We start from the raw sequence: 19853 nt of genomic DNA on the forward strand, positions 1-19853 counted from the left end.
GTCCCGAGTGTAAGAAAAATACTGTTAGGGACAACAGAAATGATACCCCAGTCAGAGGCTCCACGCAAATTCCTCCTAGCGATGACGCAGTGATCTCGAACCTGGACTCCAGCTCACCAAGTAGGAATGTAGCGTCGCTCAATGCCGCCTCCACCACCACTCGAGAGTTGTCACCTGTACCTAGAAATGACCTGCACGTAATCCTTCAGGAGTTGAGAGCGGTTCGTGCGGAGATACAGGTGTTTAGGAGAGAAATGGAGGTGGAAATGTCGGAGCTTAAATCCACCCTGAACTGCTGCAGCGCGCGCGTCGACGGTCTAGAGGCCAGGGTAGACGCACTTGAACAGCGTGCTACTTCGAGGCCGAACTCCGACAACGTAGGCGAAATAGTGGAGGAGCTGAGGCGAGAGCTCAATGATAGGGACCAGGAGCTTCTTGCCAATGACATAGAGGTGTCCAACTTGCCGGAGGAAAAGGCGGAAAACCCTATCCACATAATCAAAGCCTTAGGGCATAAGTTAGGGATCAGCCTAGACGATCGTGATATCGTCAGTGCGGAGCGTGTAGGTGGCAGGCAGCTCAACGCAACAAACTCAGCGGGACCAACTGTATCACGCCCGCGGCCGATTGTGGTGCGCCTTGCTCGCCGAGACCTGCGTGACCAGCTTATGGCGAGCGCGCGAGTGCGACGAGGCGCAACTACGACGGACCTTGGCATGCCCGGGCCGGCGCAGCGGTTCTTTTTTAACGAGCGGCTGACGAAAGTTAACCGCTTGTTATTTCGTCAAGCACGGGAAGCGGCCGGGGCTCTTGGCTGGAAGTTTGTCTGGACCAAGCAGGGCCGCATCCTCGTCAGGAAGGCGCCGGGGGATAAGGCGCAGAGGATCCGCACGGAGGGGGACTTGTCCCGTGTCTTCGGCACTGAAATTAATACGGTTAAGCTTTAGTAAAGTCCACCTTGATGTATTTATCTTTTTGTATATAAACTGGCTAAGTGATTGTCATTATCTTTTCTGTACCGTGCTCAACCATAGACTGGATGTACTTAACACACTTGAAATCTACTTAACACACTTAACACAAATGACTCATCACTCATCTGCTATAAATTATTTATTTACACTATATTTACAAATTTTCTTTACACTTAACTATAATTATTTACATATCATATTTTCACTTAACCCTAACCACTTACAAGTTTATACATACTTCCCATACATACATCCACTTTACATCGCCACGCTATTGTTTAAACTGGTACCATGCCCATACACATGTAATGCATACACCTAACGGTATCTATGGCTCCTAGTAAATACATTAAGTTTGGTCTATTTAATGCTGGATCTCTGGGTACTAAACAGGACGAGTTCTTGATCGCCATGGGCAACCACTCTGTGGACATCATGGCTATCAATGAGACATGGCTACGCAGTGGGGAAGAGGATCGTGCTCCCAGTATCTCTGGGTACAAATTTAAACATATACCTAGACCTATTTCTACACGAGGAGGGCGTGGCGGGGGTGTGGCTTTTTATATTAAGAATGGTATAAACGCAAGAGTCAAGGCTCACCCTGAGCACTCGACTGTCGAGCAGCTCTGGCTGGGCCTCACAGTAAACAAAACAAAGCTTCTTATAGGGACCGCGTACCGCCCGCCCTGGCAGGATTTAGAACTTTTCCTCGATGCCATAACTGCTAGTATTAGCGCCCTAGGACCATACGACAACGTCATATTATTAGGAGACTTTAACGTCAACCTGCTTAATTCAAACAGCTCAAAGACTAGGCAGCTAATGGGATTCTTCGGCAATTTTAATCTGGTTCAAACTGTCACAGCAGCCACACATTTCGTGAACGACAGTTGCTCATTGATCGACATCATATGCACTGATGCTTTCACACGAAATGTCGAAGTGAACCATATTAGTGAGCTTGGTCATCATGCCTTCATCACCTGTGAAACAGTTTTCAGGAAGCCAAAGTGTAAACCAAGGATTGTCAGGTTTCGTCCTCTCGCTGACATCTTGCCAGATTATTTTGAGAAAGACCTGAACGCGATACCATGGTCTGATATAGGAGACTTGGATGACGTTGATGCTATGGTTCTAACATTTAATTCTTACATAACTCAACTCTTCGATCTCCATGCCCCTATGAAGACAAAGACCTATTATAAGCGGCCTACACCGTGGATTACCGACAATATTCGTCTAATGTTCAAGCTTCGAGATGAAGCTAGACAGAGAAGTCGCGAAACAAAGCTCCCACATCACAGGCAGTACTATCTGGATCTTAAGCATGAGGCAGCAGCCGCTTTAGTGAGGGAAAAGTCCGCATACTTTACAAAAAACATCAATGAGCTAAGTAAAGATCCCAAACTATTATGGCAGAATTTAAAATCAGATGTTCTTCCTGACCATAAAGATAAGCGGCTGCCAAGCCATTTTGATAACCCAGATAGTATAAACGCCGCCTTCTTGAATGTGCCAGGGAATTGTAGCGACAATATCTCATTGAACCACTACTTCAATTCTTGTAGGCATAGTCCAGCCAGGTTCTCCCTTACTAGTACCAACCGGCAGACTGTTCTGGGGATAATCAAGGGTCTGGGGTCAAAAGCTCAGGGTATTGATGGTATCAGTCTGGACATGTTGACACTCACTCTGCCAAACACTCTACAAGTCATCACTGATATCATCAACAAGTCCATAGAAACTAGTACATTCCCCAGCCTTTGGAGGCGTGCTATCGTTTGCCCTATTCCAAAAACTAGTGACCCAGTCAATCTGAAGGACCTAAGGCCTATAAGCATCCTGCCCTGCCTATCTAAAATTCTAGAGCGTGTGGTATACCTCCAGGTAATCGAATACCTGGAGGCAAATAATATTTTGCCCGAGTTACAGTCGGGATTTCGCAAGGGTAGAGGGACTGCAACTGCTTTGATGGATGTAGTGGGCAATATTCTGGAGGCACGCGACCGGGGGGAGGGGTCAATCCTTGTCTTGCTGGACTTTTCACGTGCTTTTGATGCAATTAATACCAATTTACTGCTGTCCAAGTTAACTTACTACGGTTTTGATGGCGCTGCGGTAGATTGGTTTAATAGCTATCTGAAGGACAGGTCCCAGCTTGTGCAAATCCACAAAGAGGACGGTACTATCATCTCGTCCCCTCCACTCCCAGTGTCTAGGGGAGTTCCGCAGGGATCGATATTGGGCCCATTGTTGTACATCCTCTACAGCGCTGATATAGTTAAATCCCTTGTGAACTGCAGATATCACATGTATGCGGATGATATCCAGCTGTACACTTCCTTCAAGGGGGATGATGTGGTAGCTGCAGTTCAAAGAATAAATGAGGATCTGCAGCGGATAGTTGCTTGGTCGGAGGGAAATTGTTTGCTGCTTAATCCCCTTAAGTCCAAGTTTATGGTGCTAGGTACAAAAAAACAGGTCACCAATATAGTAGCTGCCAAGCCTGAGATAGTCATTCAGGGGGAAAAAATTGAACGCGTAGAACAAGCGTGTAGTCTGGGCCTAACCTTGGATCCGGAGCTGCACTTTGAGGCTCACATAAACAACATCGTTAGAAACTGTTTCTACAGACTAAAGGTACTATATGGTATCCGTAATTTTCTTAGCCTGCCTCTTAGGAAACAACTTGTTGACACTCTAGTCCTATCTAAGCTGAATTACTGTGATACCGTATACGGGCCTTGCTTGCTTGCTAGGACAGATAGGCTGATACAGCGGGTTCAGAATGCCTGTGTCAGATTTTGCATCAAAGTCCCCCGCAGGCACCACGTAACGCCATATATCAATCAAATTAAAATGTTAAAAATGGCTGCCAGGCGAAAACTGCATCTTGCTAGCCTAATGTTTGGAATTGTTTCAACCCATAAGCCGCACTACTTATTTGAAAAACTGACATGGAAAGAAACGTGCTACAGACATGGTCTTCGCTCCATAGTTGCTCCGCTTAGGGTCCCACCTCACAAAACTGCAGCTTTCAGGGGTAGTTTCAGATTTGCAGCCACACACTGCTGGAATGACCTTCCACCACCTTTAAGGGGCCTGAAAACAATACTAACTTTTAAATTCAATCTAAAAAATAAATTATTACTCGAGCAACTTTCTCAATAATAAATGTAAAATATTTTCACTTACCTTATGTGGTTTGGCCCACAGTCCTTGGGGGATCCCCAGCAGTGTTGTGGAGTGGTTTGGCTGCCTCCTGTCTGCTTCACTCCATATTCATCCAAAGTATATCACTTCTGGACCTGTTCAAAGGCATAAATTTGGTATCACAACAAATTCTTATATTTAAATTAAATTTCAAATTATTTTATCTCACAATATTTGTTTTAATTATCTTGACATTGTTTATCACTATTTCGGATTCTATTTTGGACTTACCTTGAACTATCATTGGAATGCATTTCACATACTGTGTCGCATGGTCATCCGCAACGGGTCAGCATTAACATGTTCGCCCCACACCACACTAATACTTATGATTCACACAATAAACATATCCACTCACAACCTCACAACACAATACACTTATTACATCACTCGATACAATTTCCGCCATCATAATTGCATAACAAGATATCTCTTGCGCAATTGGCCGGTTAACCTAGCTAGATCTTCATCTTTGACTTTGACACATTTCTGACATTTCATTTGCCGCGCTGTCTATGGTCTGAGACGCTCACTGGGCAACTTTTTATTATTCACAAGCTTTTTGTCTATGTCTTTTCTCTTGATATTCTCGTATTATGTTTGTTTTTGTCTATGGTTTGTTTTATATTCATTGTTACTATATCTGTTTACTACGTTTCTGTTACTTTACTAATTATGTATATATATATTTATTTATTTACCGGATTCTTGCCGAAACGGCGTCTGTTTGTATAGTCCCGAGGCAAAGTCATGTGGTGGGTCAGCGCTGAAAACCAGCGCTGTTGTCTCGTGCCTGCGTGTGCGTGACACAGCATTTATGCTGAGCGCTGCCCCTTTTTCACGCATAAGTGACGCAGCTGCAGCGCTTTTATTTTTGTTTTACTGTTAGTTTTGTCTCTAGATTTATTTGTTTGTATTTGTGTGTGTTTCGTTTTCTGCGTCATTTGTGTGTAAAATAAATGGTTTTTCTTTCTTTCTTTCTTTCTTTCTAAAAAAGTAATAAAATTTCAAAGGAAATGTTTATGAATAAAAATAAATAAGACAATGGTCTCCATAACTTAAACAGATCTAAAATTATCTCCACGAAAGAACACGTGCAACTATTTACTTAAAAAAAAAACTCTATTTGTTTTAAAGTAACCAGAAAAAATTGCATGTAGCTAAGAGGTTTCACCACACGACGGATATTACTGTTTATCTTTATTTGATTGAACGTCAAACATTGTACGTACAATGATGTCCTTTTGTGGAAAAGTCATACAAAAGTCGTGGCACCTTGAATTGTCATGAAAACAAATGACTGAGTAAAATCATCAAATAAAGGGTTATCTATTGTAGTCGCCCAGCGTCGCAGAAAATGATAGGGTATAATTTAGGCGGTCACCAAAAATATTTTTAAGAATCTAAGCTGAGGCACCAAATAAAATAAACAACTCCAAAAAAAATAAATTGACTTTATTAAAAGGGCACTAAATTATATAATATGATGATCCAAAAAAAATAAAATAACATCAGAAAAATCGCAAATCTCGCACAAATATTATTTTTGGTTCCCAAAATGGATTAATGGTCACCAAATTCTATCCAACTAAAAGATTAATATTACTACCAAAAATCAAAGTTAGTGACGAAAACGAATCGCTGCAAAACCGACTCCACGTAGTCTTGTCTGCCCTACCCCTAGTAGTGCAGTCATTGAAGCATTATTGTTACGATTTTTTTTACTGTGAACCGATTTGCATGAAATTTTGGAATTTGGTTCATCTTACCCTTAACTTCAAAAGTGAATATGATTTGAACTCCGCCACCCCCCCTGGGGGTGGTTGCCACCCCTTCTTTGGGGTGAATATTTTTTTTGCAAAATAACCTCGGATATCGATAGAAGACCTAATTTTAAGCAAAAGTTGTTTTTAAAGTTTAAACAAAAATCCAATACTTTTCAAGTTATTGGCAATTGAAAATTCGCAATTTTTTCACGTTTTTCATCGGTTTTTTGCAAATATCTCCAAAAATATAGGTTTTATCGAAAATTTATAAAAAACAAAATTGTAGCAGGTAAAACAACGAACAATTTGTTCTTTTAAAAAAGGTCCTAAGTGCAATATTAAGCTAGATATTAAAGATCAAAGCCGTTTTTTATTTTGTCTGAAATTTAATCGTTGTGGTCAATGCCATGTAGCGGCGAGTAGATGCATTTTATACATTCTAATACAAATGGGTTTTGTAGTCCTTGAAATAAGCTTTAAGATGAGCACTATTAAAAGTCTTTTGCACGTAAAATAAGTGAGCTGTATTGCAAATAAGGGGAGCATCTTATATTTTTTCTTTTAAATCAATGGGTTACATAAGTGCCATTTCCAACAAAATTAAAATTAATCGTATTCCGCCTAGGATTAACTTTATTATGAAGAGTTTGATAGATAGTATCAGTTTGGCTACTTCAGGACAGATATTTTTCAAAAAAGTCACGATTAACGAAAAGAACAAAATTTCAAATTAAAGAAAAACCCACTTGTTTTTCATAATATCTCAAAAATTACGACAGATACGTATAAAAGTGTACTGATAAAAAAATTAGGTATTTTTCTGACAAACAATTTGGTTTGTTTGTTTTTTCTGTCGAACAAAAATTGACGGAGATATGATTGTTTAAAGAGCGCGTGGCAGCGCAATCACAGCCTCTCTTAAGTCCTTTAACCCTTCACCGTTTTAGAAAAAAGTTCTTTACTATATATTGCAATGATGGATGTTGTAGCTCTCTTAATTACTTTTACAGTGGTTTTTTATAAATTGTGATAGCATGAAAATTGAAGGAGTTACGGTCCAAAAACTTGTCATATTTTTTTCTACTTAGTAACTGAAAACTTCGGAGTGTCAATATTTGGAGCAATGTGAAAGTAGGCAATATAATAAAGAGTCACAACTATTATAATGTGTATATATGTCACCGAAAAATAATAAAACTCGTAAATTGATCAACTTACTAAAATAATAGATGGCATAAACTACGTCGATTAAATTTCAGACAAAATAAAAAACGGCTTTGATCTTTAATATCTAGCTTAATATTGCACTTAGGACCTTTTATAAAAAAATAAATTGTTCGTTGTTTTACCTGTTACAATTTTGTTCTTTATAAATTTCCGATAAAACCTATATTTTTGGAGATATTTGCAAAAAACCGATGAAAAACGTGAAAAAATTGCAAATTTTCAATTGCCAATAACTTGAAAAGTATTGGATTTTTTTTAAAACTTTAAAGACAACTTTTGCTTAAAATTAGGTCTTCTATTTATATCCGAGGTTATTTTGCAAAAAAAATATTCACCCCAAAGAAGGGGTGTCAACCACCCCCAGGGGGGGTGGCGGAGTTCAAATCATATTCACTTTTGAAGTTAAGGGTAAGATGAACCTAATTCCAAAATTTCATGCAAATCGGTTCACAGTAAAAAAATTCGGAGGTTGGACCGTATTTTTCGCTTCAATGACTGCACTATAGAGTGCAATTCAAAACCGCGTAGGCGCGGAGGGGCGAGGCGGCCTGCGAGCTGAGGCGCAGGTAGTTTTAAGGCTCGCCGCCGCGGACTGCGGTGGTGAGCGTGAAAACCATCTGCGACGATAAGCTCGCATGGGACCGCCGGAGCCCCGCAGTGCCGGAGCCGTGACAGAAGCCATGCTTGCTGCATGTTGCGTGCTTACATTTAAACTGAGTTACACACAAATTCATATAACAATAAATAAGCGACGTACGTTTGGGAACCCCAGTATATTAATTGGTATTTAAGAAATATTCTAGCGATCGTTAGCTTTTTTCGTCTAACAAAAATGACCAAATTAGGAGTCATGGTATTTACATAATTGGTTACATCTAAGTAGTGACAATATATAATATTTGGTCTAAAGTGTATTTTAAAGGCGTCCATATATTTTTTTAGTAGTCAATAATACGAAAAAATGGTTTTATGTAATAATATTTTTGGAAACGTTATTTGGTGACCATTTATCCATTTTGGTAACCGTTTAGAATTTTTTTGGTAGTAAAATAGGTACTTTTTTGGGTGGTGTTTAAACACAAGCCAAAATGATATACTTAGGTGTTGAAGGTTTTATAGGGTTCCTATAACATTTAATAAAATCTAGTATATCAATTCTACTAATCTACCTTACCTATAACCTTTTTTAAATCTCTTTCCAGGATTTGGAGTGGGTCTCGCATCGTCATCCTCGTTCGTGTCACTCAACCATTACTTTTCTAAAAAGCGTGGCCAGGCCGTCGGTCTCTCGATGGCGGGAACTGGCTTCGGGTTGATGGTGATGCCTCAACTAGTCAAGCTCTTATTAGGAGAATACGGGTTCAGATGGACAGTCGTCATACTAGGAGCTTTGGCCTTCCACGCTGTACTAGGTTCTTGTCTACTACAGCCCGTCAAAAGACATCTCATTGATGAACCCGTTGACTGTGAAATGCAGACAGTTAAGGTAAAAAAACCACATGTTTGATTTGCACGCTTTGGACATTGTTTACTTAAAATGTTGATTTAATCACTTGGATGACGTACATCCGTACATGCAACACCCACGTTTTATTTTTATTATTGGCTGATAAAATTTTATTCGGCGCCTCAACGACTTTGAAAGCGTTATTTTACAAACTGATAAGGTCCATCTCATTTCAGGAAATGGAGTGTATATTAGAGAGTGATGAAGAAAACGAGGATAAGTTCGAAATAAATCCGCTTGTTTCGCCTGCAGTGCCAAAGATAAAGAAGCAGCGATCTCACACTAACATGAACCATCCTTCGGTTAGGACGATAGGTTTGCCGAGGGCTAAGACCTGTGACAAGCCGTTACAGGAATTTGAGAAGTTTGAGATAAATAACAGATTGTATCCTGGGCTTACGACAGCCGCGTCAGTGGCCGCCATGCCCCGAGTGACGTCTAGCGGCAGCATGAGTGAAGCGGCACGCAAGAGAAAAGTCTCCGTCATTTCCAACATCTCTAACATGGATTTCACTGGCAGTTACTTGCAATTGTATCTTGATGTGAGTAATTTTTGATGAAGAGAGAATATTAAGGCTAGATAAAAAATCTATACGTATGTTTATATGAATCACGTCTTTCACATTCTTTACAGACGGTGGTAGACGACGATGCCATACAAATGAAGCCAATCAAGAAAGCTGAGCCCGAAGAAAAGAAAAAGGGATGGTTTAGAAGATTTATTGCTCTAATGGACTTAGATTTACTTAAAGACTGGTCGTTTTTGAACCTTTTACTAGGACTCTCGCTCTTTTGGAGCGGGGAACTACAATTTAGGATGTTGACTCCATTCTTTATAAGAAGTTTGGGCTACAATATGAATGATACGGCGTTTTGCCTGTCCATGACTGCCATAACTGATATTTTAGTGCGGTTGATATTGCCGCCAATATTTGACAGAACGACGATTTCTAAGAAAATGATATTCTTTATTTCTTCATTCTTCTTAGCGGCTACGAGATCTGGTGAGTACATAAACTACATACATCAACTTGATACTTTGTAGAAACCTCATTTCAAATATACTGGCAAATCTATAACGCGGGACATAAAACGAAACTGTCAGTATTATGTAGATGTATTGACACAGTTTTAACTGTTCGAGGAAAAACAGTAACGCTTGTAGGTTATTTAAAGAACTCATTTCAAGTACTGACCACAAAACATCAATACTTGGAATACTTGGAGTGCATAAATATAATTATATTGCAAGGGCAGCTGTAATTGATATAGTCCGTACATTCGTTTACGAAATAACATAAAGTGTGACATCAGCTTATTACCTTTACAACGTTTTACGAGCCTAGGTCATGGAGCCGTAAATGAATCGATAAGTCTAGTACAAGATTTATCGTGTAGGTAATATTCTTTTATGTACATTGAGAATACAATTCGATAATGTTATGGTTTCCGACCAATTGAATTAAACTAGCGGAAGATTTTGTTACGTTTTCTTGCCTTACTTGTCTTTAGGTCCAGGGTAGATAAAATATAATTTTTGACCTAAACCTAATTGAACTTCTAAGTTACTCTTTCCAATTTTAAGATCACTTTATTTAGCTAACTTTATGGGTTAAAATCATTTGAATTAATTGAATATCTTAAATAAGAGATTTGACGAGGCCTTTGTCCTGATGTAATGCAACTATGTTTGATATTAAAAATATTAGCAGTAAAAAGTAATTTGTTCTACAGTACTTCAAGTTATTTATCTATATTTCGTATTCTTTTCAGTACTAGCAGAGCAAACAGACTGGGTGCCCCTAATGATCTGGCTGTCAATCTGCGGTTTCTTCCGAGGCATGTGTCTCAGTAACTTCACGCTGACCATCTCGGAGTACTGTCCTCTTGAGAAGCTACCAGCTGCCTTCGGATTGCATATGGTCAGCAAAGGAGTGTTTGTGGTGGCTATTGGGCCGATTATTGGTAAGATATTTTTGTTGTTATTTTGAAAGAATGACAAGATCCAATAGTTAAGAGGGAATAGAGAGCGGACCTATTTACCTGGTACTGTTCATTATTTGTTTTGAAAAGTTGACCCGAGCGCCAATATTATACAGTAAATGAAAAAATAGGTTCATAATAATTCATGATTATACTTACAATGAATAATTGATTACAACGAATTAATAATTATAATTAGCTTAGATACTTACTTATCGGACTATGATAGTGAAGGAAAAGTGAGTGCACGTGCGCAAATCCTTGTGCTCTTTTATATGTCCTGCGCAGCTGGCTGATCTTTTTCTTAAAGGAGAATAGCAATCGTGGTCGACAGTCGGCTGGAAGGATCATCAACACTAATATTTTTCCTCCTCTTTCCAGGTTATGTTCGAGACTATACCGGTAGCTTCGCGACTTGCATTCACGTACAAAATGCTCTCATCATGTCGTGTGTACTCGTTTGGGGCATAGAGTACGCCCTCGCTTTCACACGACGCAGGAAGGTCGTGCAAATATAACCACAAGAATATTCCAGAAGCTCCATTATAAACAGCTCACGTTACAATGACATGACTTTGCCTTCAGAAGTTCGAGAAACATGTATGAACAAAATAGCAGATTTCAGAAGGTTACAATTTGACGTGAACTGTACTGTAGTCTGGGTAATCCACTATAGCATCTCTGTTTGAAAATGCTATGCTTTTGTAAGTACAATATATAAACTGTACCGCTAGTATATTCTTATAGGCAGTGCAGCTGATTAACTCCATCAATTTTATGATATTAATTATAGCAAGATAATATTAAATCAATAATCTTTTATTCGAGAAGTTATATAAAAATATTCAGTCCATATCGATGTCATATCAAATTTAAACTGATTTTACTTGAAATGGATTTAATTGGCTGCATTGTTTTCAAAATCGGTAAAGTCCGCTATGGCATATGACAAAAGTGGGACACACTAAACTGCTATAAGCGGACTTTACATTAAATACAGAGCTTGTATTTAGAATTTATTGAAAAGATACCCTAATACGTATCTTTCGAAATTGACGTAGAAAAGAATTTATTTTTTCAAAAAACCTCTCTAAAATTAGCTCTCTACCATAAATTGGATTGCATGCATGGCTTAACAAATTATGGTAATAATCATGAACATTTATTAATTCAAATAAACTGTAGAAATGATCATATAATCTTCCGTATAATAAATATGTGTCAAAGCTTAGATGTAATCGCTAGAACCAGTGACTTGGAAAGTGGAACATCTTACATATACTAGTTACTAAGAAAGTCACTTTTAGACATTGATTTTAACAATTAATATTTTTAGACGGCTGTTTGTAGTTCGGAAAGTTTTGTAGGTGTGTATTTTTAGATGATATTAATTTATACACTTAACTTAGCAGTAGGAAATCTATCTTCTAAAGACAGCCCGAGTTGGAGGCGAGAGAGGGCCAAGACATTTGTAGGACAATGACTAACTAACTCTTAGACAGTGAATGTGTAGATGAATAAGACTTCATTTGGATTGAACTGCATTTCTTAATTGCTTTATTTTATACATGTAGTAATGACTATAAAACATGACTTAATGTTCTTGAATTTTCTGGTAAATAAACTCTGTACTTATTATTATATTTCTGACCGCAAAAAGCGGGGTACACGAATAGTAGTACTTATTAATATTGTTTGTGGTTCGATAATTGCCTTGCTATATTTGTTCGTCATCAATCTAAAAAAAAATATGTAAAAGACTAACTTTTAAAGTCATCCGGTTTTGACATCATTTAAATATGTAGTGAAGGAATAATAAACTATTTAACTACTACTTGAAAACATGACTTACGTGTTCGTATTAGAATTTTAGACTTTGTTGTTTTGACATTGCAATGTTCGCTAATTGACTCATCAAAATGGTAAGTTTTGACGACATACACAATATCAAGTGTTATGGCTTATTAGTCGCTGACGCGATTGATTGTGTAATTATTTACTTTGATTATACAACAATTTATTTTCCTATGCAATGATTGCATACTGATATACTTAGTAACTGATATTGCTTAAATATTAAGCTGATTTAATCCATCACTTTGAGTACTTAAATATTCCAATTTGAGCATCAGTTGCTATCAAAAATATATCTTCCAATATTTCGTCTTCCAAGACTTATAATATTAGGATCTTATACTGCAACGTGCGCTTTTGATGTGTGATTTAATTGACCAAATATATCGTGTACTTACGAACGTTTGATAAACATGTAGTACTTACATTAAATAGTAATTAATAAGCAGTTATTGTACGTACTTATATCTCTTATTTTTTTTTACTACTTGTAGGAAAAATTATAAGAGTGCCATTTGACATCTGTTGTTTTTAACATAATAAAATGAAATAATTAATGCAATCAATTTTTGAAATGTATGTGCCAATTGTACATAAATATTTGTATGACGTAAATAGGTAAATGTTTAGAAACTTTACAATATATTCAACAGTACTTTAATCAACTTGATCATGTACTTATAACTTTCTGTGGGAGTTAGTATGAAAAAGTAAATAATAATATTTCGATTTCAATTTTATGAAGTACATAAAAAGTCTGTAAATACAATCGAATTGTTTTAACGTTGGTTTATTGACCTTCTGAAAGCTAAATAATAATCTGGATTTTTTTTAATGGTAATTGATAATATGTGTAACAGTGTAACACGTATTTTTATTAAAATGTCTGCTGTTTTAATTTCCATATTAATTATGGATGTTATACTGTGACTTAAACATTAAGTTATTTTTAAATTCGCCTCAGATTAGAGATAAAATGCATGATTAATTCGTAGAATATAACAACAATGTCTTTCTATAGTCACTATGGAAATTAGTGTGACACCAGATGTTTGTCTGCCTTGAATATTTATCATAGTATCGCTGTTGTCTTCTAATATAGACGACTACTAAAATAATAATTCTTTAGTAATAAAAACAACACAGAATGTAGTTCACACCTTTTTTGCCACAAGTTTACATATTCGAGACCAGTTAATGTGGCGGATTCTGACATAAACCTGGGTAATAAAAAGAAACCTGCATTATTCATAAATATCTACAGTTTATAACACGGACTACACGAGTTCGATCTGTGCGATTGTTTCATATATTTTTATGACAATAATTTTGTTGAGTTTTTGGTATTTAGACGTAATGTTGTTGAAAAGCTTTGTTTTAATATCAGTTGAATCTGTTATGAAATAATGGATGTCTGCTTATTATAATACCGTAGGCTTTAAGCGTTCATTCATTTGCTATCATTCTGATACTTAGTATCTTAAGAACTAATGTTCATTTGAATAGTTTTAAGTATTTTCTGTAGAAATAAAGTACAATATAATTAATTTTACTTTAGCATTATAATAAGCAGACTTCCTATACTTTTATGAATGGTGCGAGACTTAGCCTGTATGTTATATACTTAACCTATTTTATTAACCATGTAAAATTTATAGGAAACATTTTATATAAAAGAATGAAAAAAGACAATGCATTAAATTAAAGTAAAAGGTGGTTACCGAGATATTTTGTTTTATTTTTAGTCAAATAATGCATTTAAACCTCTTAAACCATAATACATAATTTGTCTGTACATCGTTTCGGTCGCTTAGGTACAGATAGACTTATGCGGAGTTCTTCGAGAGCAATACCGCGGCCCTGCTACACAAAGGGAGGAATGTTTTAGTCAGTGAAAATCTGACTTCTGACACTCCCTTTCGCTGCACCCACAGTGAGTCCCCCCCCATATGATAAAAATATTGTATTAGAAAATCACTTCAATGCTAAGGCATCAATTAATTCAGAGGAATTTATTATTTGTTTGAGATTTATTTGAATGTCCTTTAATAAACAAAACATCCATTAAATTACCAGTCCGTTCGTGTGCGTACATCTAGTTTTGTTAATCATCATTGTTTTATTAATTTAATTCTTATAAAATGGTTGACATTTCAATGTAGGGTAAATCAAGGGCGTTCACTAAAATAGTTTTCGTGAAGTGTAGATAACAAATAGAAGTTCCTGAATATAATATGATTGTTAGCGCCTGAGAAAATTAAATTAGCAATCTTGCACTCGAATATCAAACGAAGGTCAATATTGGGAGTGACCAACCGGTGGTTCTGATAAACGGATAAACACTTAAGTAATAGAAGCAATTTAAATTAATTTCCATATTCATAGTTTATGAATGCGTCACCTTCTAAACAGGATGCATTATTGTTTTACATAATTTTTAGCATTCATAAATATGTTGCGGTACAAGTAGGAAAAAAAGACTAACTCAAATCGCTCAACCAGTTGAGTAATGCCTTGAACTTAATATAGTGTTACCTAAATCACACCTAAATCTTAATGTTGAATTAATATAAAATCATTTCGGCTGTCGTAGGTAAAGCTACAGCAGGCTTCTAGAGGTCATTGAACTGAAAAAAAAAACTACAGATCGTGTGAACGATATTAATTAGGTAATATTATAATTTAAACATGCACGATTTTAACGCAATACCTATGTGCAATTATGGTAGAGACTAGAGATATAAAATTGTTCGAATGATAATCATCTAAGTCGTTACTATAGAGGTGGGGTAGGTACCTACCTACTTTTGTAGGGCATAAGAAATGATAATGAAGAGAAAATGTCTGTACCAAAATATGGAATCCACCTAAACACTAGGGCAACAAAAGTCAACGGGAAGTAGGTCCTACATACATATCTAGCTAAATTGAAAGACATCTAATTTTTACCAGCTAATTAAATTGTTGTTAGTGATTACCTAGTTTTTGTATGAACTAATAGTTAAGATATTATTCTAGAATACTTAAGTATAGGTACCTACCTAGCTATATTCTAGAATTCGGATTCTAAATGTTACTTTTTGTGTTAATTTAGAACCAAAGACATTAAACATTTTAGAACTGATCGTTTTTATGTGGTATTTTTGTGGTCTTTGCCTGCCAATGTAACAAGAATCGCGACTGACGAAAAAACCTTAATTGTTCTGCATAGATATTAAAGTCCCTATTCAGCTACATATCCTGCCTCGTAATTGTAGAATATACTTATTTACGTCGTTAATATTTTTTGCAACTTCTCGAAATCCCATGATGGTAGGTATTTTCTAGAAGTGTGACAAAAGTTTGTTTTGATTTCACGTTGCTGCAACAAACAACATTGCTACTTTGTAATTTTATCATGCAAATTGCAATCACGTTTGAACTTTGTGATAAAATAGAATAAATTAGATCAAACACGTTTGTGTTCGTAATTAAAAGAAAAAGACAAGCAACCTTGTTTGGCTTAATATTTGAGACATCTGTTGAAAATACTAGTCATCGTGTTTGAAAAAAAAAAATGGTGGAATTCTATGCAAGCTTTATTATCTCAGGTATTCTTATATTTCACAGCCAGGTGGATTTCGAGGCTTAGAGATTAGTGACAGCTCTCTGCATGGGTCGATCGACCAGACATAATTAAGGTTAAGCAACGCGTAGCACGTTTGGTCTGTGGATGGGTGAAGATCAAGACGACTTCCTCCGTGTGTCCAGAACATTTTTGTGGGTCGCTGTTACCATTTTAAAATAATTGACAGTCGTTTAGGGTTGTCAGAAGCCAAATAACTGGGTTGCGCAGATCAGGTGGACAGTCGCTCAGTGTATATCTAGCGCAGGTACTCAGCTGCATCCAAATCAATTGGCAGCCGACCCCAACATGATGCCGACGACGTAGGAAAGCTACCTTAGCAACAATAGCAACTAACTGCTTACACGATTTAGTTACGCTGGCGTGGTGTAGTAAATGATAGTCTATGATATTAGAACGGATTAACTTATTTTTATTGGTTTCCCGCTCGTTCACGCTTCATGTGACACCTAATTTTGAATAGGTAACTGGATACGGCTACTTGAGTGTAATTTTCAAAGGCGATGAAAAGCGACGAAGTAAAACGTATTGAACGTTTTTCTCTAGATCCATGAAGTAGGATCTTAATATGCTGATATGTTAAGACGAGAATTATGCTCAATACCTATCAATTTATCTCACAATTTGTCTGAGATCAGTTAAAAGTTCGTTATTAACTGTCAAATCTTAAGTGGATAGATAAGACATTTTTTTAGTGTAGGTAGTTATTCAAATTCCATACGGGTAGGGTAGGAATAGCTATCAATTTAGGAGATTTATCGTCTGAAATCTTTTCAATTTGTGTTTAATTTTTATTATATTAGGTAGCAGGTAGGGGAAAGTGGTTACCCTTCGTACGCTTTTTAGATTTTATTTTTTTAATTTATGATTAATAATCGAATTTATCTAGTTTATAGACCTAAGTATAACAAATATATTGTAGTTTGTTACCAAAAAATCCGACACTATTATGTCAAAAGGTTATAGAGTTATAGTCATTTTTCTACGATAAGATATTTGTACGAACTTGCCCCATGTACGGGGTACGTTCGTACAGTATTTGGGGTACTTTCATACGCATGGGGTAGATTCATACAGGGTAATTAAAAAGCCTATTAAAGCCGTTAAATTTTTATTAATTATTATAAAAAATATGTATTTCTCAAAGAACTAACTTAATAATATTTGACTTGACTCATAGTCGATAAATCTTTCTTTAGAAAAATAACAAAACATTAAATCATTCATCCTTAGTTTACTTATTGATAATTCGTAGGCAAGTTTGCGAATTTGTACTGTTGTAAGCCCATAATGCATTTTGCAGCAATTAATAATGTAGTCATTTAAGCGTGTCTCTTCTTCCAAGGAGAGAACTTGTAGACTCGTGAACTTAGAATGCAATATTCGTGAGGGTCCATCGCTGTTAGAGCCTTCGTTGAATTTCTTGACTCTGCTTTCCAACGTCGAGGTCTTGATGTTATACTAGCTTCCGCCAGCGGCTTCGCCCGCGTGGTGTGTTGATAAAAAGTAGCCTATGTGTTAATCCAGGGTATCACCTATCTACATACCAAATTTCAATCAAATCGGTCCAGCCATTTTTGCGTGATTGAATAACAAACATACATCCATACATTCTCACATACTTTCACATTTATAATATACTAAGTAGGATATAAGTAGGATTTCAACGCGGCTTTCCTATACGACAAGCGTCCATGAATTACGTCGTCAACTGCTAATTATTTTATGGACTCCTCATCCACGTCTTGAGTACGAGTAAGGAATGTAATTGTGCTTTTTGCCTGGTATTTTAAAAGTTTACTATATTTTACTTCATAAAAATCTAATTATGATATTGTGGTGGTTAATAAAACCTGAAGAAGAGCGTTCGTATGCGTACGAATGTGCCCCCTGTTTGGCTGTACGAAAGCACCCCCCCATACCTTGCACAAAATTAAAGTACAACTTTATACAAATTCTAATTTAGTTTGAGAAATATAACAATTAAAGCTCAAAATAAACAATATTATCATTAATTAATCATCACCATATTGTCAAAAACATAACAATTCTACTAACAATTACGAATTACACCTAAGGAAAAAATTTACTCACCGCGCGCGAAAACACATTACGTCTTGTCAGCCGATACACCGTGGTGCGACTGTCGCGCCACTCCGCTAACAATATGGCGGCTGGTATATCTATGCACACAAGCAAAGGCGTGTGTGTGTGCCGTTTAGTTTTTCTGCTATACTAACTGTACGAATGTGCCCCACGTACGAATGGTGACCACTTTCCCCTAAGTTAAAATTCAAGACGGCAGGCTAATAATAGGTGCTTTATTAGAGAAAGAACTTACCCAAACTTTAATTCCAAAGATATGGAAATTATTCGCTGACTATAATTAATTTGTATGAGGGAGGAAGTGAAGTGGTAACGTTACGAGGAGTGTATCTGTATCTTTTATTCAATAAACAAAACTAACTAACCTTGTAAGCATTTTATTTATTAACGTCACAAATAGAACAGATCAAGCACTTTTAATAATGCAATGTTTGACATCTTCAAATGCTGGGCTGACTTAAGTACCTGACTCGGATTAACGTTGGCTGACATTTTAATGTTTTATCAAATGTCATATGATAAATACTTAACGTGGTGATAAAATTTGCATAGTATTGGAAAAAACTTTACAATTAGTATGGTAATCGTCTATTATGTTTAGTAGGTAGGTAGTTACATACCTACATAGAAATGTGAAGGAGGTATGAGGAGGGAAGAGATGTGTTCTATAATTTAGATTACAAAACACTACTAACTTATTTATCGTCATCAATCCTGCAAATAAGTAGATATGTAGTATCGAATATTAACTTTTACCCAAATGTGATTAAAGTTAACAAAGAATGCCTAATATTATGAAAAACCTAGGTACCTACCTAAAAATTTTGATAAATAGATGTTTAAAGAATTATTAATTAAAAAGCACCAATAAAAATTATTGGCTACAACCGTGAGAAATGCTCTTTCATTAATGTTATCGTAAAGTTTTATGATATTCGTCTGATGCAGATTAAATATTATGACTTCAGCGGTCACTTAAGATCTAAGTATGCAATATACGAGTTCACTTTTCATCATAATAGGTTTTGGACTTAATTTAAAAAAAATCATTCATCATTTTTATAACATACCTACCTTATTACCTACACACAATTGCCTGCCCATAGCTCCAGTTGAATACTTCGATTTTATGCAATAGGTAGGATTCAACCCTTATAAGTATTGTTTCTTAGCTATAACTATCAATAGACTTACCTAACCAATATTTTATCTACCAACCAAAAAGGACGACTCAAGATTAATCTCAAACTCCTGAGTGCTTATTTGTGTGATCTCTAAGAAAGATAGAATTAATTCTTGTTTTCTGTTTCTGCGAAAAAAGTTTTCTTTTGCCATTGGGGTTTCTAAGTGACACCAAATCGCTGATATGAAAGTAAGTACAATAGGTACTCCCACTCGATGTATTAATAATTAAACTTGCAGTTAGTTAATTGTTTAAATCACTAATGTGACAGCTAAACGGGGTGAATAAACCACCATTCCTACTTACCCAGTCACTTTTTTTGTCAAATTAACTGTAAAACAACCTGTCATTATTAATTCATTCATTACAGATGAGAAGCTCTTATCTCAATTACAGCTCGTAAAAACTCTTC

The 19853-nt window shown here is 36.3% G+C and overlaps 1 protein-coding gene across 1 annotated transcript in view; it reads left to right on the forward strand.

Moving 5' to 3' along the window:
• The window catches only part of LOC110371837 (uncharacterized), a 34542-nt gene extending 20289 nt beyond the window's left edge, over window positions 1-14253 (forward strand). The window contains exons 4-8 of the mRNA XM_021328246.3: window positions 8386-8669; window positions 8867-9232; window positions 9325-9694; window positions 10464-10655; window positions 11055-14253. Of these exons, the coding sequence (XP_021183921.1) occupies window positions 8386-8669; window positions 8867-9232; window positions 9325-9694; window positions 10464-10655; window positions 11055-11191 (1349 nt within the window). The 3' untranslated portion in view covers window positions 11192-14253. The remainder of the gene's footprint in view (window positions 1-8385; window positions 8670-8866; window positions 9233-9324; window positions 9695-10463; window positions 10656-11054) is intronic.
• The last annotated feature ends 5600 nt before the right edge of the window (window positions 14254-19853 follow it).

The sequence above is a fragment of the Helicoverpa armigera genome, chromosome 10, assembly GCF_030705265.1.
Source record: "Helicoverpa armigera isolate CAAS_96S chromosome 10, ASM3070526v1, whole genome shotgun sequence".
NCBI lineage: Eukaryota > Metazoa > Arthropoda > Insecta > Lepidoptera > Noctuidae > Helicoverpa > Helicoverpa armigera.